Raw genomic sequence first — 22,175 nt, forward strand, 5'->3', positions numbered from 1 at the left:
TATTATGGTGTATTTCTTACAATTAATGAACCAATTCTGATATATCATTATTAGCTAAAGTATATACTTTATTCAAATTTTCTTGATTTTTACCTAATGTTCTTTTTACCCCGTCCAGGAAACCACGTTATATTTAATCGTCGTATCTCCTTAGGCTCCCCTGGGCTGTGACGATTTCTCAAGTTGACTTATTTTTGATGACTTAGACAGTTTTGAGCTCTACTGGTGAGGTATTTTGTAGAATGTCCCTCAATTTGTCTGATGTTTTTATACAGTTAGATTGGTGTTATAGGTTTTTGAGAGGAAGAACCACAGAGGTAAAGTGTCATTTTTATCATACCATGTCAAGGGTACCTACAATTAAGAGGCCCCCTCAAAATCTGAATCTGCCCCTGAAGGTGGGTAACTATGCCCATTGCCCATTCCAAGAAATGATCACGCGTCCCTGGGATAGGATGAGGAAGGAGTTGTGGATTGGATGTTTCCTCAAGGAGTACGTAACCACACCCCTCTCAAGGTGTGAGCTTCGTTCAAAGAAGTGCCTTTTCTTTACAACATGGTCCCAAGATGGAAGCCAACTATTTCATCTGGTGCTCATCTGGAGAAACCACACTTGTTCCGACTGACCCTGGAGGAGAAACTGGCTGTGCCGGGCTCAGAGGTGGAGTGCTGGTTTCCAGCACAGTCGCACCTTCCATAGGGGTTCTCGAGGGTAATTTTGACTCAGGTGGTTTTTGCTTTACTCAGTGACTTCAGATGTGACTCCCCAGTATCTCCCAAAGAGAAGCAGTAATTCTTAGAGACCATGCATTATAAATCCATATGAAGAAAAATATTTTAAACATTTAAATTCAACATAATTTGCACTTTCTTCTGCCCAGACAGGAGATAACACTTAAGGGGCAGCGCCAGTTTCCCTCTGCCCATCTTGGGTTCCATGGGGCCATCTATGTCTGATGGCCAGCCTTTATTTACACAAAGACCTGAACAAAGATGTGAAATTATGATTTTTCTTTATCTTTGCCAGATAGCCTTCCCTGGCATTATCCTCTAAATAGCTTTCTTGGGTGATCGGAGTAAAGATGTTATTTCCTGTTATACCGAGCAAGCAAACACTGACACATCAGGAGAGGAGTGAGGTTTACTCTTGAGTATACTTGCATTGAGCTGGACTGTTTTTCTGAACCTACAGGCCTAGTTCTGTCCTATGGGGCCACCCAGAAAAACTCATCTGCAGATATTTGAAGGTGGTCTTTTGAGCTCCCCCAAATCTCTAGGATAATCTGTCCCAACTTCTCCAGTCTATTGTTGTGCTATGCTGCAAGTCCCATCACCATTTTAGTTGTCCTTCTTTGAACAAATTCCTGTTGATCTATATCTCTATTAGAGTATGGTGCTCAGAGAGGCACAGAATATATTGCGGTTGCTGCCTCCTCACGCTATTGTAGAACTATCAGCTCAGCAAGGTTGGTGCCTAACCCATGGGTCCTCGGTGAGTGGGATGGTGGCATATACCACCCCCCCCCCACCCCTCGGCAGAGGCCACCCTGGTCAGCACAGCTGCCACTCCACGTTTTAAGCTGCAGCAGGAGCAGATGCACAAGCCCTGGATTTCCCATACCCGTCCCAGCCAACCTGCCCCAGTCTGAGTCAGCTCTCTTGTCCAGATTTGAATCTTTAGTTGGAGTCCTGCCTTGGCCTTTAAGCAAGGCCCCCAAACGATGTCAATGTTCATGCTCAGCTGCCCTCGCCTCCACCAGGCTAATGAGGACAAGAAAACATCACTTTGTTTCAGGCCACTGGGTCCTCCAGCCGCACTGTCTTCCTTTGTTCCTGCAAGTGCTGGGCCCACCCACAGGGGTTAAAACCAAGGTCCCCACAGGCAGAAAGGGAGGGGGCCGCCCCCTGCACCCTCACACCTGCCTTAGAAAGCAACAAGCCCACCTTACGTTGAATGAGTGCATCCGTATGATGGTCCCTGGGTGCTGCGGGAGATGAGGAGAGCCTAGCCACCTCCGCAGACATGGCGGAGAAGCTGTGTGCCTCCCTGCTCTGCTCCTGAGGCTACGGGAGGGGTCAGACCCCAGCCTGCTGGCTTGAACCCCTAAGAGGCCCTCAGGAGGATACACCATCTCTCCCACTCCCTTCCCTTCAGTCACCTGTGGCAGACTAAGGCCTCCAGGCCACGTGTTACCACCAGGCCCTTGTCCCCAGACAGTTCTGCTCATCCATCGTTCTCTCCATCTCCCATCCCTCCCCACCCTGAGATCCTGCCATGCCCTCTCTGGAGCTCGGTCCCACATCAGCCACCTCCTAGGTCCCCTGTCTTCTCTGAACATGTCATCACTTTCCTCTTTAACTGGAGCCTGGCTCTCGGCTGAGGGCCCCTGCCCCACCAGCCCTCAGGAAGGGGCCGGATTCTCTCTCCTACAGGCAGGTGTCAGGCAGGGCCTGGAGGCAGAGGGCTCCTCCTAGCTTCGCCATGCTGCTTCCAAACCCCTTCTCCTCCCTTTTCCCTCCCGCTCATGGCACTGGACTCTTGCTTCGCCTCACGGCTCTCAGCCTCGGCTTTCGGTGATTTCAGTTCTCAGCTGATGTCTCTCCTTCACCTTTATGCTCCGTGTCAGCGTAACATCCACCTCGAAGCCCTGGCAGCATCCTGCCTACCCTACTTCCTCAGACTTTCTCCTCAGGGTTATTTTAGCTGCCTCTGAAATCTCAAATTTTGCTTTTATTTTTAAAAAAGAAATTTACGTACAGTAAGATTCTTTTTCTGATGTACAGTTCTGTGATTTTTGCCCATGTATGAATTCTCATAACCACCACTACAGACAGGATATAGAACAATTCCGATATTCCAAAGATTCCCTCTGTTCTCCCTTTATATTCAAACTTCTCCCACCCCTAGGCCCTGGCAAGAAATGATCTGTTCTCTGTTCCTATATTTTTTGCCTTTTCCAGAATGTCACATAAATGGAATTACATAGAATGAACCTTTTGATACTGGCTTCTTTCACTCAACACAATACCTTTGCAATTCATCCATGTTGCCGCTTGAATCAAATTTGTTAACGTTCATTGCTGAGTGGTATTCCATCATATCAATGAAATACAGGGGTTTTTTTTTTGTTGTTATTTTTTAAATCCATACCTCTGTTGAAGGACATTCAGGTTGTTTCCAGTTCTTGGTGATTACAAATTATGCTGCTATAAATATCGATGGGCAGATTTTGTGTGAATTAAAAAATTTCACTTCTTTAAGATAAATACCTAGAAGTAGTATTGCTGGGTCATATGTAAGTATAAATAACACCTCAATTTTAAGTTTCCCCTCCTCTGACAATGACTATCTGCATGGTTCCCTCTTTCTACACCTCACTCTGACCCCTCTTTGACCTCATTAAGACCTCTAATTCACTGAACCTACCTTTTTTTTCATTGGCCATCAACCTCTTCATATTTTTTCTTTCATTCTCACACAATTTCGTTTTCATGGTCCATCATAATAGTCATTCTCTCAGAAACATTCCTCTCTGCCGTCACAGTAGAAACATTCCCTAATATAGCTCAGCTTCAAAAAAAAATTTCCCCTAAAAAATCAGTAACTTTACAGTGGAAAAACCTGACAAACACTCCCTCTGCCAAGTGATAAAGATTAACATCAACAGTGATAAGTCACATTGATAGTATGCACCCTTGATATGTGGTGATGACAGTGGCACTTTACCTCTGGTCTTCCTCCCCCAAACCCATAACCTCTGTCTAACCACAAGAAAACCATCAGAGAAATCCAAATTGAAGGATGCTGTTCTGTAAAAATATCTGGGGCTTCCCTGGTGGCGCAGTGGTTGAGAGTCTGCCTGCCAGTGCAGGGCACACGGGTTCGAGCCCTGGTCTGGGAGGATCCCACATGCCGCGGAGCGGCTGGGCCCGTGAGCCACAATTACTGAGCCTGCGCGTCTGGAGCCTGTGCTCCGCAACAAGAGAGGCTGCAATAGTGAGAGGCCCGCGCACCGCGATGAAGAGCGGCCCCCGCTTGCCACAACTAGAGAAAGCCCTCGCGCAGAAACGAAGACCCAACACAGCCATAAATAAATTTAAAAAATAAATTAATTAATTTAAAAAAAAAAAGAATATCTGACTAGCACTCCTCAAAACTGTCAAGGTCATCAACAACACAGAAGGTGTGAATAACTATTATGATGGACGATGAAAACTGTCACCGTTTAGGGAAGCCTAAGGAGACATGACAATTAGATGTAATGTGGTCTCTTGGATAGGATCCTGGAACAGACAAAAAGATGTTAGGTAAAAACTAAAGAAGTCTGAATAAAGTACAGACTCTAGATAATAAAAGCATACCAATATTGGTTCCTTAGTTGTGACATATGTGCCATAGTTAAGTTAGCAATAGAGGGAGCTCAGTGCAGGAACTCTAATATTTTTGCAACTTTTCTGTAAATCTATAATTATTCTAAAATAAAAGTTCATTAAATGTTTTTTAAAAAAACTTCCCCTGACCCCTTCCTCCAGCTCTACTCCATTTCCCTGCTTCCCTTCATGGGGAAACTTTTTTTTTTTAATTTATTTTATTGAAGTATAGTTGATTTACAGTGTTGTGTTAATTTCTGCTGTACAGCGAAGTGATACAGTTATACAAATATATACATTCTTTTTCATATTCTTTTCCATTATGGTTTATCATAGGATATTGAATATAGTTTCCTGTGCTAGACAGTAGGTCCTTGTTGCTTATCTATTTTATGTATAGTAGTGTGTATCTGTTAATCCTATACTCTTAATTTTTTCTTCCCCTCCTTTCCCCTTTGGTAACCATAAATTTGTTTTCTGTATCTGTGAATCTATTTCATAAATAAGTTCATTTATATATTTTTTAAATTCCACATATAAGTGATATCATATAATATTTGTCTTTCTCTGTCTGACTTACTTCACTTAGTATGATAATCTCTAGGTCCCTCCATGTTGCTGCAAATGGCATCATTTCATTCTTTTCACAGGGAAACTTCTTGAAGAAGTTGTGTATTGCTGTGGTCTCTGTGCCCTCACCCCAGCCTGCTCATGCCTCAATCCACTCCCATCAAACCTCTGTCCTTAGCTCTCCACCAAAACCTCTCTAGTCAAGGTCAATGATGATCTCCATGTTGCCAAACCCCAGAGCCATTATTTCCTCCTCACTTTACCTGGCCTTTCAGTCTAGTGTGTGATCCAGTTAACTATTCCTATTTCTTAAGACACCCTCTTTTCTTGGCTTCTGGGATACTGAAATCCTGGTTCTTTTTCCTACGTGTTGCTGTTCCCACCAGCCTCTTTGCCGGCTCCTCCTCTCTCTGACTTCTACCAGCGCTGCCATGACCCAGGGCTCTATCTTAGGGCTCTACTGTTTGTCTGTGCTCTTACCTCCTAGGTATAGTTCATCCAATCTCAGGGATTTAAGTACAGTTTACCTACTGTCAATTCCCAAATTAATATCTCCAGCCTTGACCCTACGAGGTAGGGACGGTTATCATGGTCCTTTCACAGGAAAGCAGACACGGGCTAGCAGACATGAAGGGGTTTCCCCAAGGTTACACAGCTAGAAGCAGCAGAGCCAGGATTTGAACCCTGGTCTGTCTGACTCCAGGCCTGTGCTGTGAGTGGCCAGGCCGCCCCACCGCCCTCTCCTTCCATCCCAGCTCCTGACCCCGCCTGATCCCCAGGGTTTTCTGCACGTGCTGCTCATTCTGGCCTCATGCCTTTGTCCCCCTCGTCCATCCACATGTCCTAGAATAGCCCTCCCCCACCCCACCTCCCTCTGCATCCTCTTCCATCCCAGGGCTGGTTGGGAGGATTTTCCACCCCTGAGGCCCAGGTTGATCTGTCCTGGCCTCCTCTGAACGTCCCCAGGACCTGGGGTCCACCCTAAAGCAACTAAGGGCTCATTTGTATCTATAAGGTTCACGCTTTCTGAACCCAAGATGGGGTCCTTGGCCCAAGTACAAGCGCACCTGGGTGACACTGAAACACGATATCTGTGACTGGGACTGCCTGGGAAAATGTGGGCTGTGGGCCTCCAACACTGTACACCAGCTTGTACGGGCGTCTGAGTTGTCCAGGGTGGTTTTTATTTGAGAAGTACTTCAAAACCCTTTTCTCCTGGGGCCTGGGAGGCCAAGGAAGAGTCAGTCTAGAAGTGAAGTGAAGTTTAGTTTTCACCGAGGTCACAGAGAGGCCAAGCAGTTCCCATGGGGGCCACTGAATTCAAAGGAATATTTTGAAGAAATGGGGTGACGCTTTGATCATGATCATTTTAGAAGAACTGAAAGTGCCCTGAGGGAAGAGACAAGGCCCAGGCCTGTGAGGTGGTGGTGGGAAGGGCCGTGTGTGGGAAGGGCCTGTGCACTGGCTGAGAAATCAAGACCTGATGTCATGGGCCAAGGACGTGGCCCCTTTCACTTATGGTGAGTTCAGCCTCAGTCCCCGTGATGCCGGCCTGGGTTCTGCTCCCAGCCCTGCCACTTTGTCTCCCTGGGCCTCAGTATTCTCATCTCTAGAATTAAGAGGTTGAAAAAATAAATGACGGCGTTGGGCTACGTCATTTCCAGGTCCTTTTCAGCATTGAGTCCATCTGGGAAAATACATCCAGTACTGTCTTACTGGGGACACTCCTGACTCGAGAGAGGAAGAGCCCAGCTAACCTGGTCACTCTTATGCAGGCCTCCCGATAAAAGTTTTTTCACATAAAGCAGAGGATGCACAGGGGCCAGGAGAGCAGGGCTGTAGGTCGTTGAATCTTGTATGTTATGAAGGAAATGGTTCTGCATTGTATCTCCAGGCAAACCCACAGTTCACGCCCCCTGCCCAATTTGAAATGTTCATCAAAGCCCATGCTTCGGGAGCGGGTAAATCTTGGCCTACGTGGATCAGAGGGAGCCAGGGCTGGCCCTTCTCCACCAGGTGGGGCTGTCTCCTTTCTCAGCTCTGGGTCTGAGTGTCCCCACCCCCCCAAAAGACAGACTTCTCATCTGGAGGCTGCCAAGCAAAGCAAGCTCTGGGAAGGTGCCACGTCCCACCGAGGTTTGCCCGCCTGGAGGAGAACATATCCAGAGTCAGGAGGAACCCCAATGGCTGATCTATTGCTAATTCTACACAGGCCACTGCCCCTGCACACCTGGCCATGCAGGCACATACCTACTCCTAAGCCACCTGCATTTTTAAAAAAATTATTTTTTTAATTGAAGTATAGTTAATTTACACTGTTGTTAGTTCCAGGTGTACGTACGGCAGAGTGGCCACCTGCATTTTGGAAAGTGAAATATGAAATCAGGAGCTTTTAAATCAGAGTCTTCACTCGATTGCTAGAGACAAAACATAAAGGAAGCAGGATGACTTGGGTGGGGCCCATGTCTTGTGCTTGAGTGCTTTGGAGGGGCTGAGTTCCTCTAATCCAACAGGGACAACGGCCTCAGTGTGCTCCCCCCCACCCCAGCTTGCTGCACTTGGAAGCAAGAGGAGCTTGAAGCTGCCCTGCACCCCCAAGGGCTGGAGGACACAATCACAGCCTTCAGGTGGTTGTTCAATGGCCTCGCCTAAGGACACCTCATAGACCCACAGCCCACTTAAATTACTGGGGGGTCAGGATAGCACCCACCCGGGTCTGAGTCCTGAGCTTGCCAATGCTTTGAGGCAACTCTGCTCCTGAAAGACGAGCTAAAATATGTTATTCATGGAAGAGCTTCAGAAAAAAAACATGATGTTTTCAGGAAGTCCAAGATGGCGGGCAGAGCCCAGAAAATCCAATCTGAAGATCCAGGCAGTTGGGAAGAGAAGAGTAAGCACAGAACCAGAGGGAGGTCTACAGGTTAAAGTAATAACAACAGGAATGGTCTATTTGGAAACGAAAACAGAGCCCTGCCGTGAACTATACCTCCCAGCAGGCACGGTCGGTGTGATAGGAGAAAGCACAGCCAACACTATGCTTACATTTCTTTCTTCTGTTAGCAGGGTGTGACTTGCCTAAGCCACTTAACATGACCCTCAGTTTTATCTGTGAAATGGGTGCTCATGGATTGCTCAGCCCGAGGATCGAGTGAGCTAACAAGGTAAGTGTGAAACCACACCATGTGGACTGAACTCTTAGGGGAACTAAGTGTATGACTTGGGAACGCTGATTCTAGGACTGACCATTTTGAGCAGAGGCCACTGCTGCGTCCCTCCCCCCATCCCACCATGGAGATGGCGCCTCTTTCCAAGCAGGCCATGACTTGGAAAAGTAAAATTTGAATTAGGGAACGCATCACGCCCATGTCCAATTGGGGCTATTGCCGAGCTCCGTCTCCGTCTGAGGTTATCTTGGCCCTTCCCATGCACATTCTAGCTGGGAGGGCCCGCGTGAGCCCTGCCACCTCCAAACTGAGGTCCCCTCTGAGCCCCAGAGCCCAGGCTGCTCCTTTCCCCTGAGAGCCTTCATCCCAAAGTGCGGCGTGTGAATACACGTAGGCAGCACACTTTTCAGACTGCTTCCTATAATTTTCTGAAGACAGGAACCCTGACTTCTTTTCTCGGGTCCCTCACAGAACATAGAAAAAGGGGCCCGCAGAAATATGGACTATGCAGCATGGCTTCCTGGTCTTAGTTGCCGAGTTTTAACATTAGCTTTTTCTTCCTTCATCCAGATTCCTATCAGCTGGCCTCAGTCGTCTCACAAAGATCAGTGCCCATGTTCGTTTTCGGTAAACTGTTTAATAAACACCTCACTTTACATCAGTGTAGCCCGTGATAAACCCACAGGAAACAAGAGCCACCAGCAGTGGTAGGATCAGAATACTTTAATAAGATAGCAGTGTCAAAATACATTTCCTTATAAAGTTAAGCTCCCGTATAGTAATAATGTTGTCAGTAGGAATTTGACATTTATAATAATGTTCACGAAATCATTATGTTGATAGATAAAGTTAATATGAAGTTTGGAATATTTTTCAGAGTGTTTTAGTAAAACTGCAAGGGTAAAATGCCCTTCATGCTGAGGCAAACACACAGAGAAAATCAAACAAACACCAGCGCTTACATGTCAGTAACCCTTCAAGTTCTGCCGCCTGCCGTACGTGAGGCAGGCCTGTGGTGCTAAAGTATCATTTTTGGCAACACAGTGACTAGGTAATTTTTCTTTTGAAATTTAAATTTTATTTTGTTTTGGGCAGTAAGTCCATCCAGCCTTACCAAATTCTTGGCTTGCAGTGTTTTGCTTTGTGTGTTTCTAGAAACTTCTTCATTGTACCCATGACGGAACAGTTTCACGTGATTGCTATTTCGAACACAAATGGCATCGTCCCTCTTACCTGGTGAGTTACAAGACGCTCTGAGAACACGGTTTTCAGTGCTTCCTGCCTATACACGTCACTTCTGGGGACAGACAGACCTCAAGCAGGGCCAGGGGCTGTCCCCGGAGGTCTGCCTGCTGCACCGCGGCCGTGTAGGGCGATCTGATGGCGTGGCTGAGGAAGGGGCATGAGGAAGCGGCTGGTCAGGACCAGGAGCCCCCTTTGTGCATTCCCTCAGTCCAGCTCCATGGGCTCCAAGGTGGTGAGCTGGGAGGATGTGGACTGGGTCCCTCTACCATTTCCAAATCCTCACTTTCTTTCATGAATTCCCATCTAAACCATCTCATGGTAGTTCTGGAAATATCCAAATGTGCCCCATGAAAGACCATTAGAGTCACGTAGCTCAGTGCACTTGAAGGGCTGGCAATGAAACCTGAAGAAGAGTTTAAAGCGCTTCCCCTCCCTTAGATTTGTCCCTGCCCCCCACCCCTGACGTGCCGTCAGACCCTCTTGGCAGTAATAATAATAATACATACATACATAATACATACAGAAAATGAGGAGAAGACAGCTTGCAATGCTCCCACATAATGATTCCACTTTCTGGACTGTGTGTCACGCCTACGGCATGTCCCGAAAGCAAAAAGGCAACAGAGAGGGAGACCTTGAGCAAGGTTAGTACAGGCCCGTGGAGTTCTGTACAATTCTGCAGTGTCAGCAACACCAGGAAAAAGAAGATTAACAGCTTAAAAAAGATCTTAAAGTGATTTTGTGAGCAGGATTCCATTTCCGTTTCTAAGTTTTTAGATATTATAAAGTACCCATATATATGATAAACACTTAACCCAGATATAAATTTTCTTTTTAAAAAACTCAGTTATGTTTTTGAATAATAATTTAAAAAACTCCACCAAATGCAGGGGAAAAACACCAGTTTAGGAAAAGCCATACTGTGCAACTTTCACAGATAACCACATACAATGGAGTTCACCCTTCACATTTCTTTTTTTTTTTTCCCCAAAAAGTTGTATCAAAATTAGAGCAAAGAGTTGGCTTAAAAAAAAAAAAAAAAGATGACTGAAATTTACAATACAGTGATTAGTTTTACAAAAGAAAGGAGGAGGGCTGAGAGATAGAGGCCACAAATCAAGCTTAGAAAGCAAAATTATTTTGTTTCTCTTTGGCAACAACAACAAAATCCTTTTAGTTAAATGAAGCCAAAGCTTTCCCTAAAGGAGAACAAACAAACATACACCAAACTTGTTAGTATGAATATTGTTTGTATGTGTGTGTGTGTGTGTGAGAGAGAGAGAGAGAGACCCGTGAATAATATAAATTAGAAGTAATTGAAGTTGGGGAAAGAACAATCTTATAAAATTTAAGAACATTTCCATTGACAGAGCAAAACATAGCAGGTAAAACAATTGTATTTCAAAAATATGAATAATAAAGTGAGCATCTTCAGAAAAAGGCCACTACTTGGTGACCTGGGCAAGTTTGCCAGGTAAGTATATCTTGTAAAAAGTGTGTTGGTGTTAGAAATATCTAGTTGCAAAAAAACAGACGGAGACCGTGAAGCTGGTGGGACGGCATGGGAAGGGGTGCCTGTCAGTGGGTGGCCCTGGCTCAGGTGGCCTGGTCCAGGGCTCTGAGGAGGTCCCCTCCTTGGAGGAGCGTGGAGCTTCCTGGGACAGGAACGTTCACCTCACAGTCATATCTGGTCAATTCCGGCAGCAGGTAGGGCTCAAACGAGGGTCCGAGCAGCCGGCTTGTCATGCCTGCAAGAAGAGTTAGTGCCCTTATTTTCAAAACCCTAAATCAAACATTTGGAAAAGGGTGGCCTATTCCATAAGAGGCCAGCATGGATGAGACGTGTTCGGAGAGCAAGGGGCATTTCCAGTTTTCGTGACTCGGGGGCAGAGGTGGGGCAGCCCTCATTTCACTTTCTTCAATGTTGTGTTTCCCTAGTGACCCAGCCCATGCAGAGAGCAGGGACCCAGCAGAAAGCATGTCGTCTCCATCCCATCAGGTGAGAGGGGCTGAGACCCCGGCGGGGGGAGAGTGCACAGTGCAGACAGCAGGGAATGTTCAGGCGACAGGGAGGTTGGATGGAAGGAGCGCCCACGAAGGCTTCGTGGCCTGGGAGGTAGAGGCGTGAGCCAGCGCCTGGGCAAGGCTCGGGGTTGCCAGCTGACCCGTGCCCACTGTGCACTGGCAGCCAGAAGAAAGGCCGAATGGAGAGAGGGAGCTCTGAACCAGCTGGTGCCTGCACGCACTTGCACACACACATTTACATGCACTCATACCACACACACGTACACAAAATGTACACACATGCATATATACATGTGTGTGCACACACACACACGGGTCCTTCAAGGGCCTGACTTCCAGTTTCAGGATCCCCACCCTTGGCAGCCCCTCTTTCTCTCCTGCTGAGAAGGGGAGACTCCCAGCACCCAAAACCCCACTTTCCGGGAAGAGCAGGCCCAGGTTCCTGGAGGCGGCCCCACAAGCCCTTCCTCGGCCCCAGTAACGCGAGGTGCCCGCTCTCCCTTCCCCTGGCTTATTTGCAGCACCTCATCCCCGGTACCCCTCCCAGCCCCCCTGCCTGCCTCCCCCACTCAACCTCGCTCCCTCGTGGACGGGGCGGGTCTCACGCCTCTCTGCAGCACCACAGTAGCAACGGATACTTGCTCACCGGCCCTTTCTAATCCCCCCTTCTTTTACTCACCCTAAGAAACGACCTGAGTTTAAAAAAGAATACTATTCTCCCCCTGAAAAGGATGAGTTTCCACTCAAGGGAACTCCTGGGTGCACAGCAGCAGGGATAATAATGCTGGCTCCCACTTAATGCAAACATATCCACGAACTCTACACTTTGCATGCAAGCCTCTTGTTTAAATGTGTGGCCTGCTCCATCCTCCAGCTGGTAACGAGCAGAATTTTTAGCCCAGGACCGTCTTGTGACTCTAAAGCCTGGACTCGGAAGCAGCAGTTTGCCCCACACCATATTGCTGAGGAAATTACTCTTTTTTAGGGCAGGAGTCCAGCATGTTTCACCCAAACTACAAGTTATGTTCATGTTTAAATAGCAACCTTTCCGTGACAACATCTACATTTCACAAGATGGTGACAGACTAAGGTGGCCAGTCCTCCCAGAAAGCAAGGTCCAGGAGGGTGACTCTTCCCAAACCAGCCTGGCCCCGCTCCCAGCAGCACGTCCTCAGCTCAGAGTGATGCCCCCGGTAGGCGGTAATGTGAAGAACTGAGCATAAGGCAGGCATAGGCTCGGGGGCTCTTAAGGTGGAAAAGCCCCGGCTGTCACCTGGTTAGTGGAGGGTTCCTTCTCGAGCCCTGTGGACACGTGGCCTTCCAGCCCCTGCTGCAGTACTTGGGGGGAAAAGAGGGCTCGCCCTTCTCAAGGCAGCTGCCTTTCATGCATGAGCAAGTTCATCCTCGTGCTGAGCTGAGACCCGCTGCCTTGTCCGTCCCCTGGCCCACACCCTCCCAAACACAGCAGGCCCTGGCACAGTGCCCCCATTCCTGAGCACACCCACCTGACACCTTGTGAGCCGCTGGTAGGCTGTAGTCCTGATACTGGGGGGTGTAACAGTGCGGGAGGAACCCACTCTTGGCGGGCTCCCCGGGTCTCACGGCAGATGGCAGCTGTGGCGGTGTTAAGTGTCTCAGGGGCTGGCTCCCGCCCCTCATGGGATTTCGGATGAACTCATCTGAAAGGCCAACGTCAGACAGTGAGGGGAGAGACCAAGACGCCCGCAACGTCCCTCTTCCTTCACACAAGGAGCCCAGAGATCTGTGACGGCGTCACCCGTGCCAGAGTGGAAAGGGGGAAGGTGGGGCGGAGACACGCTCCTGTCCTAGCAAGGCTCGGGGGGGCAGGTGGGGAGGGAGTGAGGAGCCAGGGTGGGCCCCGAGTCCCCAGCGCCCCAGGAGGCCCAGGCCTGTGCTCACCACTGGGGACGGTTGCGCTCGGCAGCTTGTCCGGCAGCAGAGGGCAGCTCCCACTGCCCCTGAGACTCTTCATCCTTTTCCACATCAACTGTGAAGCGCTGCTGCCTGGCGGGTCCCCCTGGGTGTGGAAGTGCAGAGGTTGAGGGGAGAGGCCAGAGACCCAGGTCCTCAAACTGCGTCAGGGTGGGGCGGGCAGCGCTCACTCTGACAGGCCGCCCGGGAAGGCCCTCTGAGCCCTCCGCGCCAGCCTGGATCTCTGTGCTCAGCCCCAGCCCCCACCCGGCCTCCCCAGGGGCGGCGCTCACCCCACTCATGTCTTGGAAGGCTTGCTCCTCGTACTCCAGCTGTCGCTTCAGCTTCAGCTTGTTGGAGAGGGCGACCATGGCCGGGCTCATCACGTCTGGGCCCTGAGGCCCGAAGCCCTTTGCAGACCTGCCAAGCCCAGGAGATGGGCGTGAGGGAGTCTGGAGCCCCACACACCCAGGGCCCTCCCAGAATGAACACTCATGGCTGTGGCGGCTCTGAGACCCCGAGGGCAGAGTCCTGGAGGAGGGGCGGTGGGCCTGAGGCCCGGGCTCTCCTTCCTTCCTCAGTGCCCTCTACCTGGTGAGATGCTGAGGGTTCAGGGCACCTGCACCTCCCTCCACACGTGCCTGCCCGTACCCGGGCAGCCGCCTGGCCTGGCCTGGCTTGCGGCCGCCCAGCTCCGTGACAGCAGTCTTTGGGAGGGCTGCTGCTGCCCCGTCGCCCCTGCCCGGCCCGGACTGCTCCCCACCGAGAACCAGGGAGGGGGCTCTGTAGAAGGCAAGGGCCCCGAGGAAGCCTAATCCATGGGCCCTGGGAGCTTGAGGTGAGCTCCCAGTGGGTGGAAGGGACTTGTGGCGGCGGGAGACTGGAAGCAGCTGGGGGAAGGCAGGATGGGGAGGGTGTGCTGGACCCCGGCAGCCGACGGCAGGGGGAAGGCACGGGCATCTTTTCGCTTTTCTCAACCAGGCTGCCAAGGAACCATCCCTCTGTGGTGTGCGTATGGGTATTGTGCGGCTCAGCTCACGAGCTCTGCATAAAACGAGGTGCTCTGAGGGGTGGTCCGGAGAGCCACTGGTGCTCAGGGCCCTGGACAAGCTCCTTCTCTCCCTGGCCGCAGGCCCCTCGTGGTGTCCTCCAGCCCTGATAAAACGTGTCCCACTCGAGGCCTCACATACCTAGGGGCGAGTCCCCTAAAGCCCAAGCTCTCAAAGTTCTGAGAAGGGCTGAGTGGAGTATCACACCCCTGTGGAGTGGGAATTGGTGATGGGGCGGGGGGGCCTTTCGGGGCACCTGTCTGTCCCCTCCCTGTACAGCACAGCCTTTGCTGAAGCAGCCAAGTGTCTCTGCCACTTACCTCTTCTTGAACATGGAGAGATGGGGTGCAGTGATGGGGGGCCCCAATGGCGAGGCCCCTAAGGACTCCACGTGCTGATCTTCACCGGGCCACTTCGCGGGCCCCAAGTGTAATGGCGGATCAGGGGGCCACTGTGTGTTGGATCTGCCCCCCATGGAGGAGAGAGGGGTGCAGGTCTGGCCACAGCACTGTGGCAGGGACACCTTGCTCCCGCCGTCAAAGAAGATGAAGGACACAGGCCGCTGCTCGGGCTCTATCTTCTTGCTTTCCAGCTGATACTTGTCCAGGAGGAAGGGGCTGTGAGAGGCCATCGGGGCCAGTGGCTGGAAGATGTTCGACATGGTACTGAAGGAGTGCTGGGGGGTGGACTGGGGTGTCTCCGGCACGAGGCTCTCCTCAGGGCAGATGGGACTGAGCTGGAAGTCCTCCCCATCCATGGGGATGTAGGGCGCTAGGGTCTCCAGGTCTAGCTCATTGAAGTCCGTCTGAGGAGACACAGACCACAGGCAAAGCAGCTCAGCAGCTGGCGCTGCCTCAGGGATACTGTTCCATCTTAGTCCCTCATCCTCACCACCCCACTCCTGCCAGAGGCATTCCTCCCGCACAGCCTGACAACGCTAAGGCCTTCAGGGCCCAGGAGAAGAAAACTCAGATGTGTCCGCTGAGTGTGCAAGGTCTCCCGGCAGGCGCCGGCAGCTTCCCGTGCATTTTCTCCCTTGGTCAGCCTGTGCCACAAATCCCCAGTCATATGAGTCTCCACTCAAGCATCCTTCCACGCACCCCCTGGTGTCACCACCCCCATCCAGCCCAAAATGCTCTCCTGTCTCCCAGTCCGAACTCCGCCTTCACTCCCACACGCTGGGCAGGCACCACCTCTTCCACGAAGCCATCCCTGCCCACTCCGGTGAGCACGATGGCTCCCAGGGGGCCAAGGGCAGCTTTGTCTTCATCACCTCACGTGCCCAGGGTGTATCCGTGGACTGCTCATAGGGTAACCATGGCCCAGTGCTACCCGTGGGACCTTCATTCTGATCAACAAGGACTCAGACATGGACCCTCAGGTTCCCACTACCATGATGGGCACCGTAGGGAATTCTCACAAGCAGATGCAGAAAAACAAATGTTTCAGCCCTCACTGGGAGGATGCAACTGATTACAACCACCTGAAATGGTTAAAGAGCAGAAGCAGCCAGTGATAACCAAATACTAAGTAATAAACCTTACAGGAGTTCAGCGAAGAACGTGCAGGATAGAAATAGGGAAAGTTTTGCAGAACAAAGATACAAACTGAGGAGGCAAGGCAGAAATCTGGATGAATAACCCAGACTAAGACAAATGGGGATGAATGATTTTCCTTTGGGTTTTGTGACCCACATACCCATCCACCCACACCCTAGCCTGTTTGTTTACACAGGTTTTACAAGACGTTTGGCCTTATGTAATATGTTTCTGAAAAGTTACGTGTAAACAAAAATTTGTCAGATGTCATTTTAAAATGCATTTAAAATAAGTTATTTCAAAGAATCCTAAAATGGAAATGTTTGTAAAGGGAATAATTGTTCCCTATGCTTATAAAAGTCGTATACATCTGGGTATGCTTTTTAAATGCAGGGCTCCTTAAAGAAAGGTTCAGTTGTAGTTTTCGTTTTCATGAGCATTAATATCCAAGTTAGTAGGACATAAATATATCGAGAGTTAAAAGTAGAAGAGCTGGATTTGACATGGGTAAAGCAGAGGGCAGAAGTGGGAGAAGCAGACGACCACAGGCTCTGTTTCCCTGCACCCTCACTCAGTTAAGGGACTGTGGCCTTGGCCAAGCATTCCCACTAGTCTTTGCAACCAAGGGCTGAGGCTGCAAGAAGAGACTTCAGCCTTCATGGTAGGCCTGGCCCGCCACTCCAATCTTCCCCACGGCCACCTACCTGGGTGCTGCACGGGTCTTTCGCCTCTGTATCCATGGCAAAGAGCTTTTCGATTGCTTCAATCTTCAGATCATCATCCAGAGATGTGTAATAGTCTCCAGGGCTGCTGGGCTGGGGGCCAGGAAGGAAGGCAACCAGGTCAAGGCTACGGCACTGGTTTCCCCAGAAGTCCAAGGTGGAAGGAGAAATACATTTCTGGACCCACAGATTCAACTCTATTCCACGGAATAGGAATTTGTAAAGAAGCCACTCCCTACGAGCTGTGTGAACCTCTCTGAGTTCAGCCTCCTCGTCATAAAATGAGGCTGTCTTGAACAGCAAACAGGATCGAGGCATGGCTGGCCGGGCTCTGCAAACTGTGTGGCTCTGTGCCCCCAGCAGGATGGTTACTGCCCCGCATGGGGACTGAGCCCGGGGCTCACAGCTGTGTGCCATTCGGCCCCTGTCTTCAAGGACCTTATCACATAGATGGGGGTGGGATGGGTACTGACAGCAAGCACACAGCTCTAATGCGGGGCAAGTAAGTATCACAGCCCCCCTAGGGGGCTCCAGTATAACCTGAGTAGGAGGAGGGCAGGACTTGGGTCTGGCCTGTCCACTCGGCCATCCGGCAGCAGCCAGAGGAGGAGCCCACCCTCTCCATGGCCTCAACCCCAGGGGGCGCTCACCGTGGAGCAGCTGCTGCTTCTGCTGCTGCTGGCGGCACTGGGGGTGGTGCTCCCCGGGGCGGCTGCCTGGGGCACGGTGAAGGCGGGCAGGCTCCCGGCCTCAGTGTGGGCGCCGTGGCTCCTCGGCTCTCCAGCCCACTGCTGGCCTGGGGGCAGGATGGCCTTGCCATAGGCTGAGGACTCCTCAAAGTTCTGGCTCCCTGTGGAGACAAGGGCCTGGCTTGGTTAGCACCCGCAACTGCTGGGCTCACCCCAGGGCAGAGGAAGCAACAAGGACGCACAAGTGATCCGAAAAGGGCCTGCGGCGTGCCTGGGGCTAGGCCCCCCGTGTGCTGAGGCTTCGCTGGGACAAAGGGGCCTTCAACTGGGGCTGGGGTTCAATGTACAGACTCCCTTCAATGGGAACACCCTCCTGGAGCCTTTAATTTTCAGAGACTAAATGTATGAGGAGCCACTCTTCCCTGAAGGGCAATCCAGAACGTAGAGGAGGAGGTTAGGAAAACTGGGCAGTTTGCCTCATGACTGCCACAGAACTGGGAAGCTGCGTGACTCCTTGTCCCAGGGCTGCTCTCTGTGATTCTCTGGGATCACTGTTCCCCTGTGGCCTCTCACGAACACATCTAACGGGGCTGAGCCAGTCCAGAGCAAGCACAGGGAGGTGGAGCTGTTCCTTGAGCGGCCACAGCAAGGCTGGGGGGTGACCGTGGGTTGCAACATGGGGAAAAAGGGGCTTCCCGCGTTCAGAGCACGGGGCAAGAGCTGAAAACTCCGCTGGGGCCACCAGGACTCGCATCCCCGTGGGACAGGCAAATGTTTAAAGAGTGCATTCGAGGGCTTACTCCTGGGCCTGAATCTTTTCTCCATCCACATTTCTGGAAGGATTTCTCCCAACATGATTTCAACCTAGCAGGCCTCTGCCTAAACAAGCAATCTGTCCTTCAAGGCGCAGGTGGAGATCTGCCCACCCTGTGGAAAGATGCCCATGGCCTCGGAGCAGATCCCTTGCTGCCCCACTCTCTCGTCTCAGGCTCCCCCTCCCCACGGTGGAGGATCGACCAGAACACCCCACCCCCACCCCCGCTCAGCGCTTTACGAGGTCAGAAATAGAACGGTCTTATGCTGCGGTGAGTGCACGTGCCCAGCATGGGGTCTGGCCACCAACGGATGATCAGCAAGACTGAAGGCACATGGCAGCTCTGCTTAAGGAAAAGCTGTGGCCAGGGAGGCCTCCCCCCACCCCAAGAGGGTTCGACAGGCCCTGGCTCAGCTAAGAAGCACCCACCGAAATCCAGAGAAATGATGGCATCTCCTGCCGTGGGTGCGAGTTGGGCCAGCTCCTCGGGCTCCTCCTTCAGCTTGGTGAACAGGAAGTTGCTCTTCTCAGACACAGCCACCTTGCCACTGTTGTCAAAGATGCTGTTCATGGTCATCAGGTGCGGCTTGAACGGGGACTCCGTCTGGTCCATGGAGAACACCACGTCGTTCTTCTCAATCTCACTGGTGGGACAAGAGCGAGCTTCAGACCGTCCACATTTTCCAGCAAAACCCTTTTACTCTCCAGACACATGGAAGTCCTGATAGCTAAGCCTCTCAGACAAAAACATGGGTATGGACGGTGTGTTGGCATTCCGTAAAGAACCGTGCAATGGAAGTTTGGAGTCGTGGAGCTAGCGACGCGGGGAGCACCTGCTGAGTATGTATCTGTCTTGGATGCTGTGTTAATATCGTACGTGGGCTGCGTGGTATGCATGAGACTTGAAGGCTTTTGCTTTTGTTTCACCCCAGCAATGACTTTCTCTAGCTTTCTGCCCAGGTGCTACCGAGCAAAGGTGTTACATCTTCTCCCAAAAAGTAACCGTGGTTCTCTTCCCTTGGTTCCCATTCAGAAAGCACTTAAGTGACGGCTGTGTTCTAGCTGCCTCCCCACGTGGGTCAGAGGCATGACAGATGACAGACAAAGGGGGAAGGGGCAGAAAAAGCCTGTAAAGGGGAAATCCCAGTGGTCCACTGTTCCCAGGACGCCCACTGCAAAAGAGCTCGCCCATGTGGTGCCGGGTTCTGAAAGGCTGTGTCCTCAGTCTCAGGAGCACCCTGCACCCCAGCCTGTGGCCCCCTGGCCCTCACACACTCACCTCAGGACGTAGTTCACACACATGATGCACTGGGGCTGCAGGTTGCGAGGGTTGTAGATGACCGTCCCCTGCGTCTCCAGCCACACGTAGCCCCCATGCTTCGCAAGCATCCGGTACTGGCCACTCACCACCTGACCCTTGGTGCACACTAGGGGAGGAGAAATGGAGCCTGAGGTCAGGAGGCGGGGGAGGGAGACCCCATGGGGAGGGCAGCGTGCAGGGGAAAGATGGGGGAGAATGAGCTGGACGGGAGCTTAGAGCGTCTCGCCCAACTCTTCATGCTAAACGTGAGGAAAGTAACCAGAGGTTAACTGACTTCCCTAGGCTGGCTGTGAGGGAGTGGCCATCGCCAAGCCCTTGACAAGCTGGCTCACCCCTGGCTCAGCTGGGAGCAGAAACCAGGAGCAGCACCTGCCCTTCCTTTCCCCCCAAGGTCAATGAGAGGAAGCCTCTCCATGGGGGTGCCCTCTGGATCCAAACGGGCACGCAGGGAACAGGCGAGCCTCCTCTGCCTCACACTACAGGCGGCAGGGTACTTCCAAGCAGCGTGGAGAACGCCTGTCCTCGGGCAGCCACTGGTAGCAGACCCACCATCAGTACTCTGCTTGTGAATAAAAGCAGTTTAAAGAAACCCCCAGATATCCTCGATTGTTCCAGGTCTTCCGTCAGACCTGCCGCCTTTCGGGCCACAGCAAGTTTGTGACCCACAGCAAAGGCAGCAGCAAGCCCCCCGCCAGCCTCTACACACAGCCTCGTCAAAGCCCTGGTAAGTCCTGCCAGCTGCCCAGCTAGGCTGCCTGCGTATGACTTCTTTCCTCTTCCAGAATGTTCTAAATGTTCATTTAACATTTGTTTTACTCTATAAAAACATCGGGGAAAGGGCCCTGCATCCCAGATTGTCCTCTTCCCCAGTCCAGAATGCTCTATCTGCTCCCATTAAAAAAAGAATCAAGTCCCTTCAAATGAAAGTTTACTAACTAATGTTAGGATTTCTGATAGCTTTCTGAACTGCCCATTTACTTTCTTTCTTGGGAATTCATTCTTTTGAATCCCAGTCTCAGAAACCCCCAAATCACAGAGAAAGAAGCATGCTGGCAGGATTAGGAAATCTTGGTTTCGGTTTTCCTCATCTGCAAAATGGGGTATTGATGATAATAACAGTAATAATAATAATTATTAGTACCCAGTGGGGTATTGATGATAATAACAGTAATAATAATAATTATTAGTACCCAGTGTCCCATAGCTGTTTGTACTGAGGACCAAATCTGCCTGCCTGGTTTATCAGGTACAAAAATGTGGCTGAATGTCACTGACAAATGCTGTATAGGAAAAGCCCCTCTGCTCCAAAGTTACTAACATGTACAGTGCCCAGGCCCTGTCACGTCTACAGGACACGTCTGTAGATAATGTCACAAGGGGCCCTGTGGGAGAACATGCAGACACTCTGTAAACGTCGCAAAGCTCCCCACTTTTCCGTGTAGGCTCGGGAATCACTCCCCACTCACCACACTGTGTGGTTGAGGAATGCAGCCCCGTTCGTACTAACCATGCTTGTAATCCTTCACATTTATGTTTTTCTTGGCACATTTCCCCCTGTTCAGAAATTAACAATCCCCTCCAAGCTACAGGAAGCACTGTAACCGTGCTACACATAACTTACATGTGTATCGTGCTTTGCAGGGTTCAAAACCATCTCGTAAGATAAATTCATTTCTGCAAAGGAACTGGAACGGTGCCTGGCACATAAAGCATCCACGGGATTAGTGTCAGCATCACCTCGTTCACTGTACAGTGACACCACGAGGTATCCATTATTCCTGTTTTCCATCTGAAGAAACTGAGGCTTAGAGTGATTTGCTGAAAGGCCCTCTCAGTGGAAACAGTAGACAGGCTTATAGTCCAAATTAAAGGGTCCTAAGTTTTTTTGGTTTTGTTTCCATTTAAAAAAAATCAACTTTGGTGAGGTTTAATTTACCTTCAATAAAAAATGCACCCATTTTTGGGGCTTCCCTGGTGGCGCAGTGGTTGAGAGTCTGCCTGCCAATGCAGGGGACACGGGCTCGAGCCCTGGTCTGGGAAGATCCCACATGCCGCAGAGCAACTGGGCCCGTAAGCCACAATTACTGAGCCTGCGCGTCTGGAGCCTGTGCTCCCAACAAGAGAGGCCGCGATAGTGAGAGGCCCGCGCACCGCGATGAAGAGCGGCCCCCACTTGCTGCAACTAGAGAAAGCCCTCTCACAGAAACGAAGACCCAACACAGCCATAAATAAATAAATAAATAAATTAAAATTAAAAAAAAAATGCACCCATTTTAAGCACAGATCAATGAGTTCTGCCGACTGTATAGACCCTTGTAACAGTCACCACAATCAAAGGTATAGAACTTTCCATCATCCAACCTCCCAAACTTCTTATACCTCTTGACAGTCAATCCCCATTGCCACCCCTGGTCCCAGGCAGCCACTGATCTGTTTTCTGTCGCTATACATAGAAATGATCTTCTCTCCATTCACACGTAAGTGGGATCATACAAGAGCTCTTTCGTATCTGCCTTCTTTTCACCCAGCATGTTTCCCAGAGCCCTCATGTTGTTGTAGGTATTCCTGGTTTGCTTTTCATTGCTAAGTAATATTCCACTGCATGGAGATACCATAACTAATTTATCCATTCACCTGTCAATGGATGTTTGTATTGTTTTCAGTTTTGGGTTATAATGAATAAAGGTGCTATAAACATTTGTGTACAAATCTTTGTATGGACATACAGTGCGAGT

The 22,175-nt window shown here is 50.6% G+C and overlaps 2 protein-coding genes across 3 annotated transcripts in view; one reads left to right on the plus strand and one right to left on the minus strand.

Annotated features, from left to right (window-relative positions):
- Window positions 1–22,175, plus strand: part of ATP6V1E2 (ATPase H+ transporting V1 subunit E2) — a 454,269-nt gene that overhangs the window by 131,639 nt on the left and 300,455 nt on the right. The window lies entirely within an intron of this gene.
- EPAS1 (endothelial PAS domain protein 1) overlaps window positions 8,814–22,175 on the minus strand; it is an 89,392-nt gene continuing 76,030 nt past the window's right edge. The window contains exons 8-16 of one of the 2 annotated variants that reach the window (XM_082358061.1): window positions 19,399–19,546; window positions 18,549–18,763; window positions 17,267–17,466; window positions 16,599–16,709; window positions 14,677–15,161; window positions 13,601–13,727; window positions 13,296–13,413; window positions 12,881–13,054; window positions 8,814–11,098 (exon numbers count right to left, since the gene is read on the minus strand). In XM_082358061.1, coding sequence (XP_082214187.1) covers window positions 10,947–11,098; window positions 12,881–13,054; window positions 13,296–13,413; window positions 13,601–13,727; window positions 14,677–15,161; window positions 16,599–16,709; window positions 17,267–17,466; window positions 18,549–18,763; window positions 19,399–19,546 — 1,730 coding nt within the window. In that variant the 3' untranslated portion in view covers window positions 8,814–10,946. Of the gene's footprint in view, window positions 11,099–12,880; window positions 13,055–13,295; window positions 13,414–13,600; window positions 13,728–13,782; window positions 14,352–14,676; window positions 15,162–16,598; window positions 16,710–17,266; window positions 17,467–18,548; window positions 18,764–19,398; window positions 19,547–22,175 lie in introns of those variants that run through there. The other variant, XM_082358062.1, reaches the window with a different exon arrangement.

This window comes from Balaenoptera borealis (assembly GCF_965194805.1).
Source record: "Balaenoptera borealis genome assembly, chromosome: 15".
Taxonomy (NCBI): Eukaryota; Metazoa; Chordata; class Mammalia; order Artiodactyla; family Balaenopteridae; genus Balaenoptera; species Balaenoptera borealis.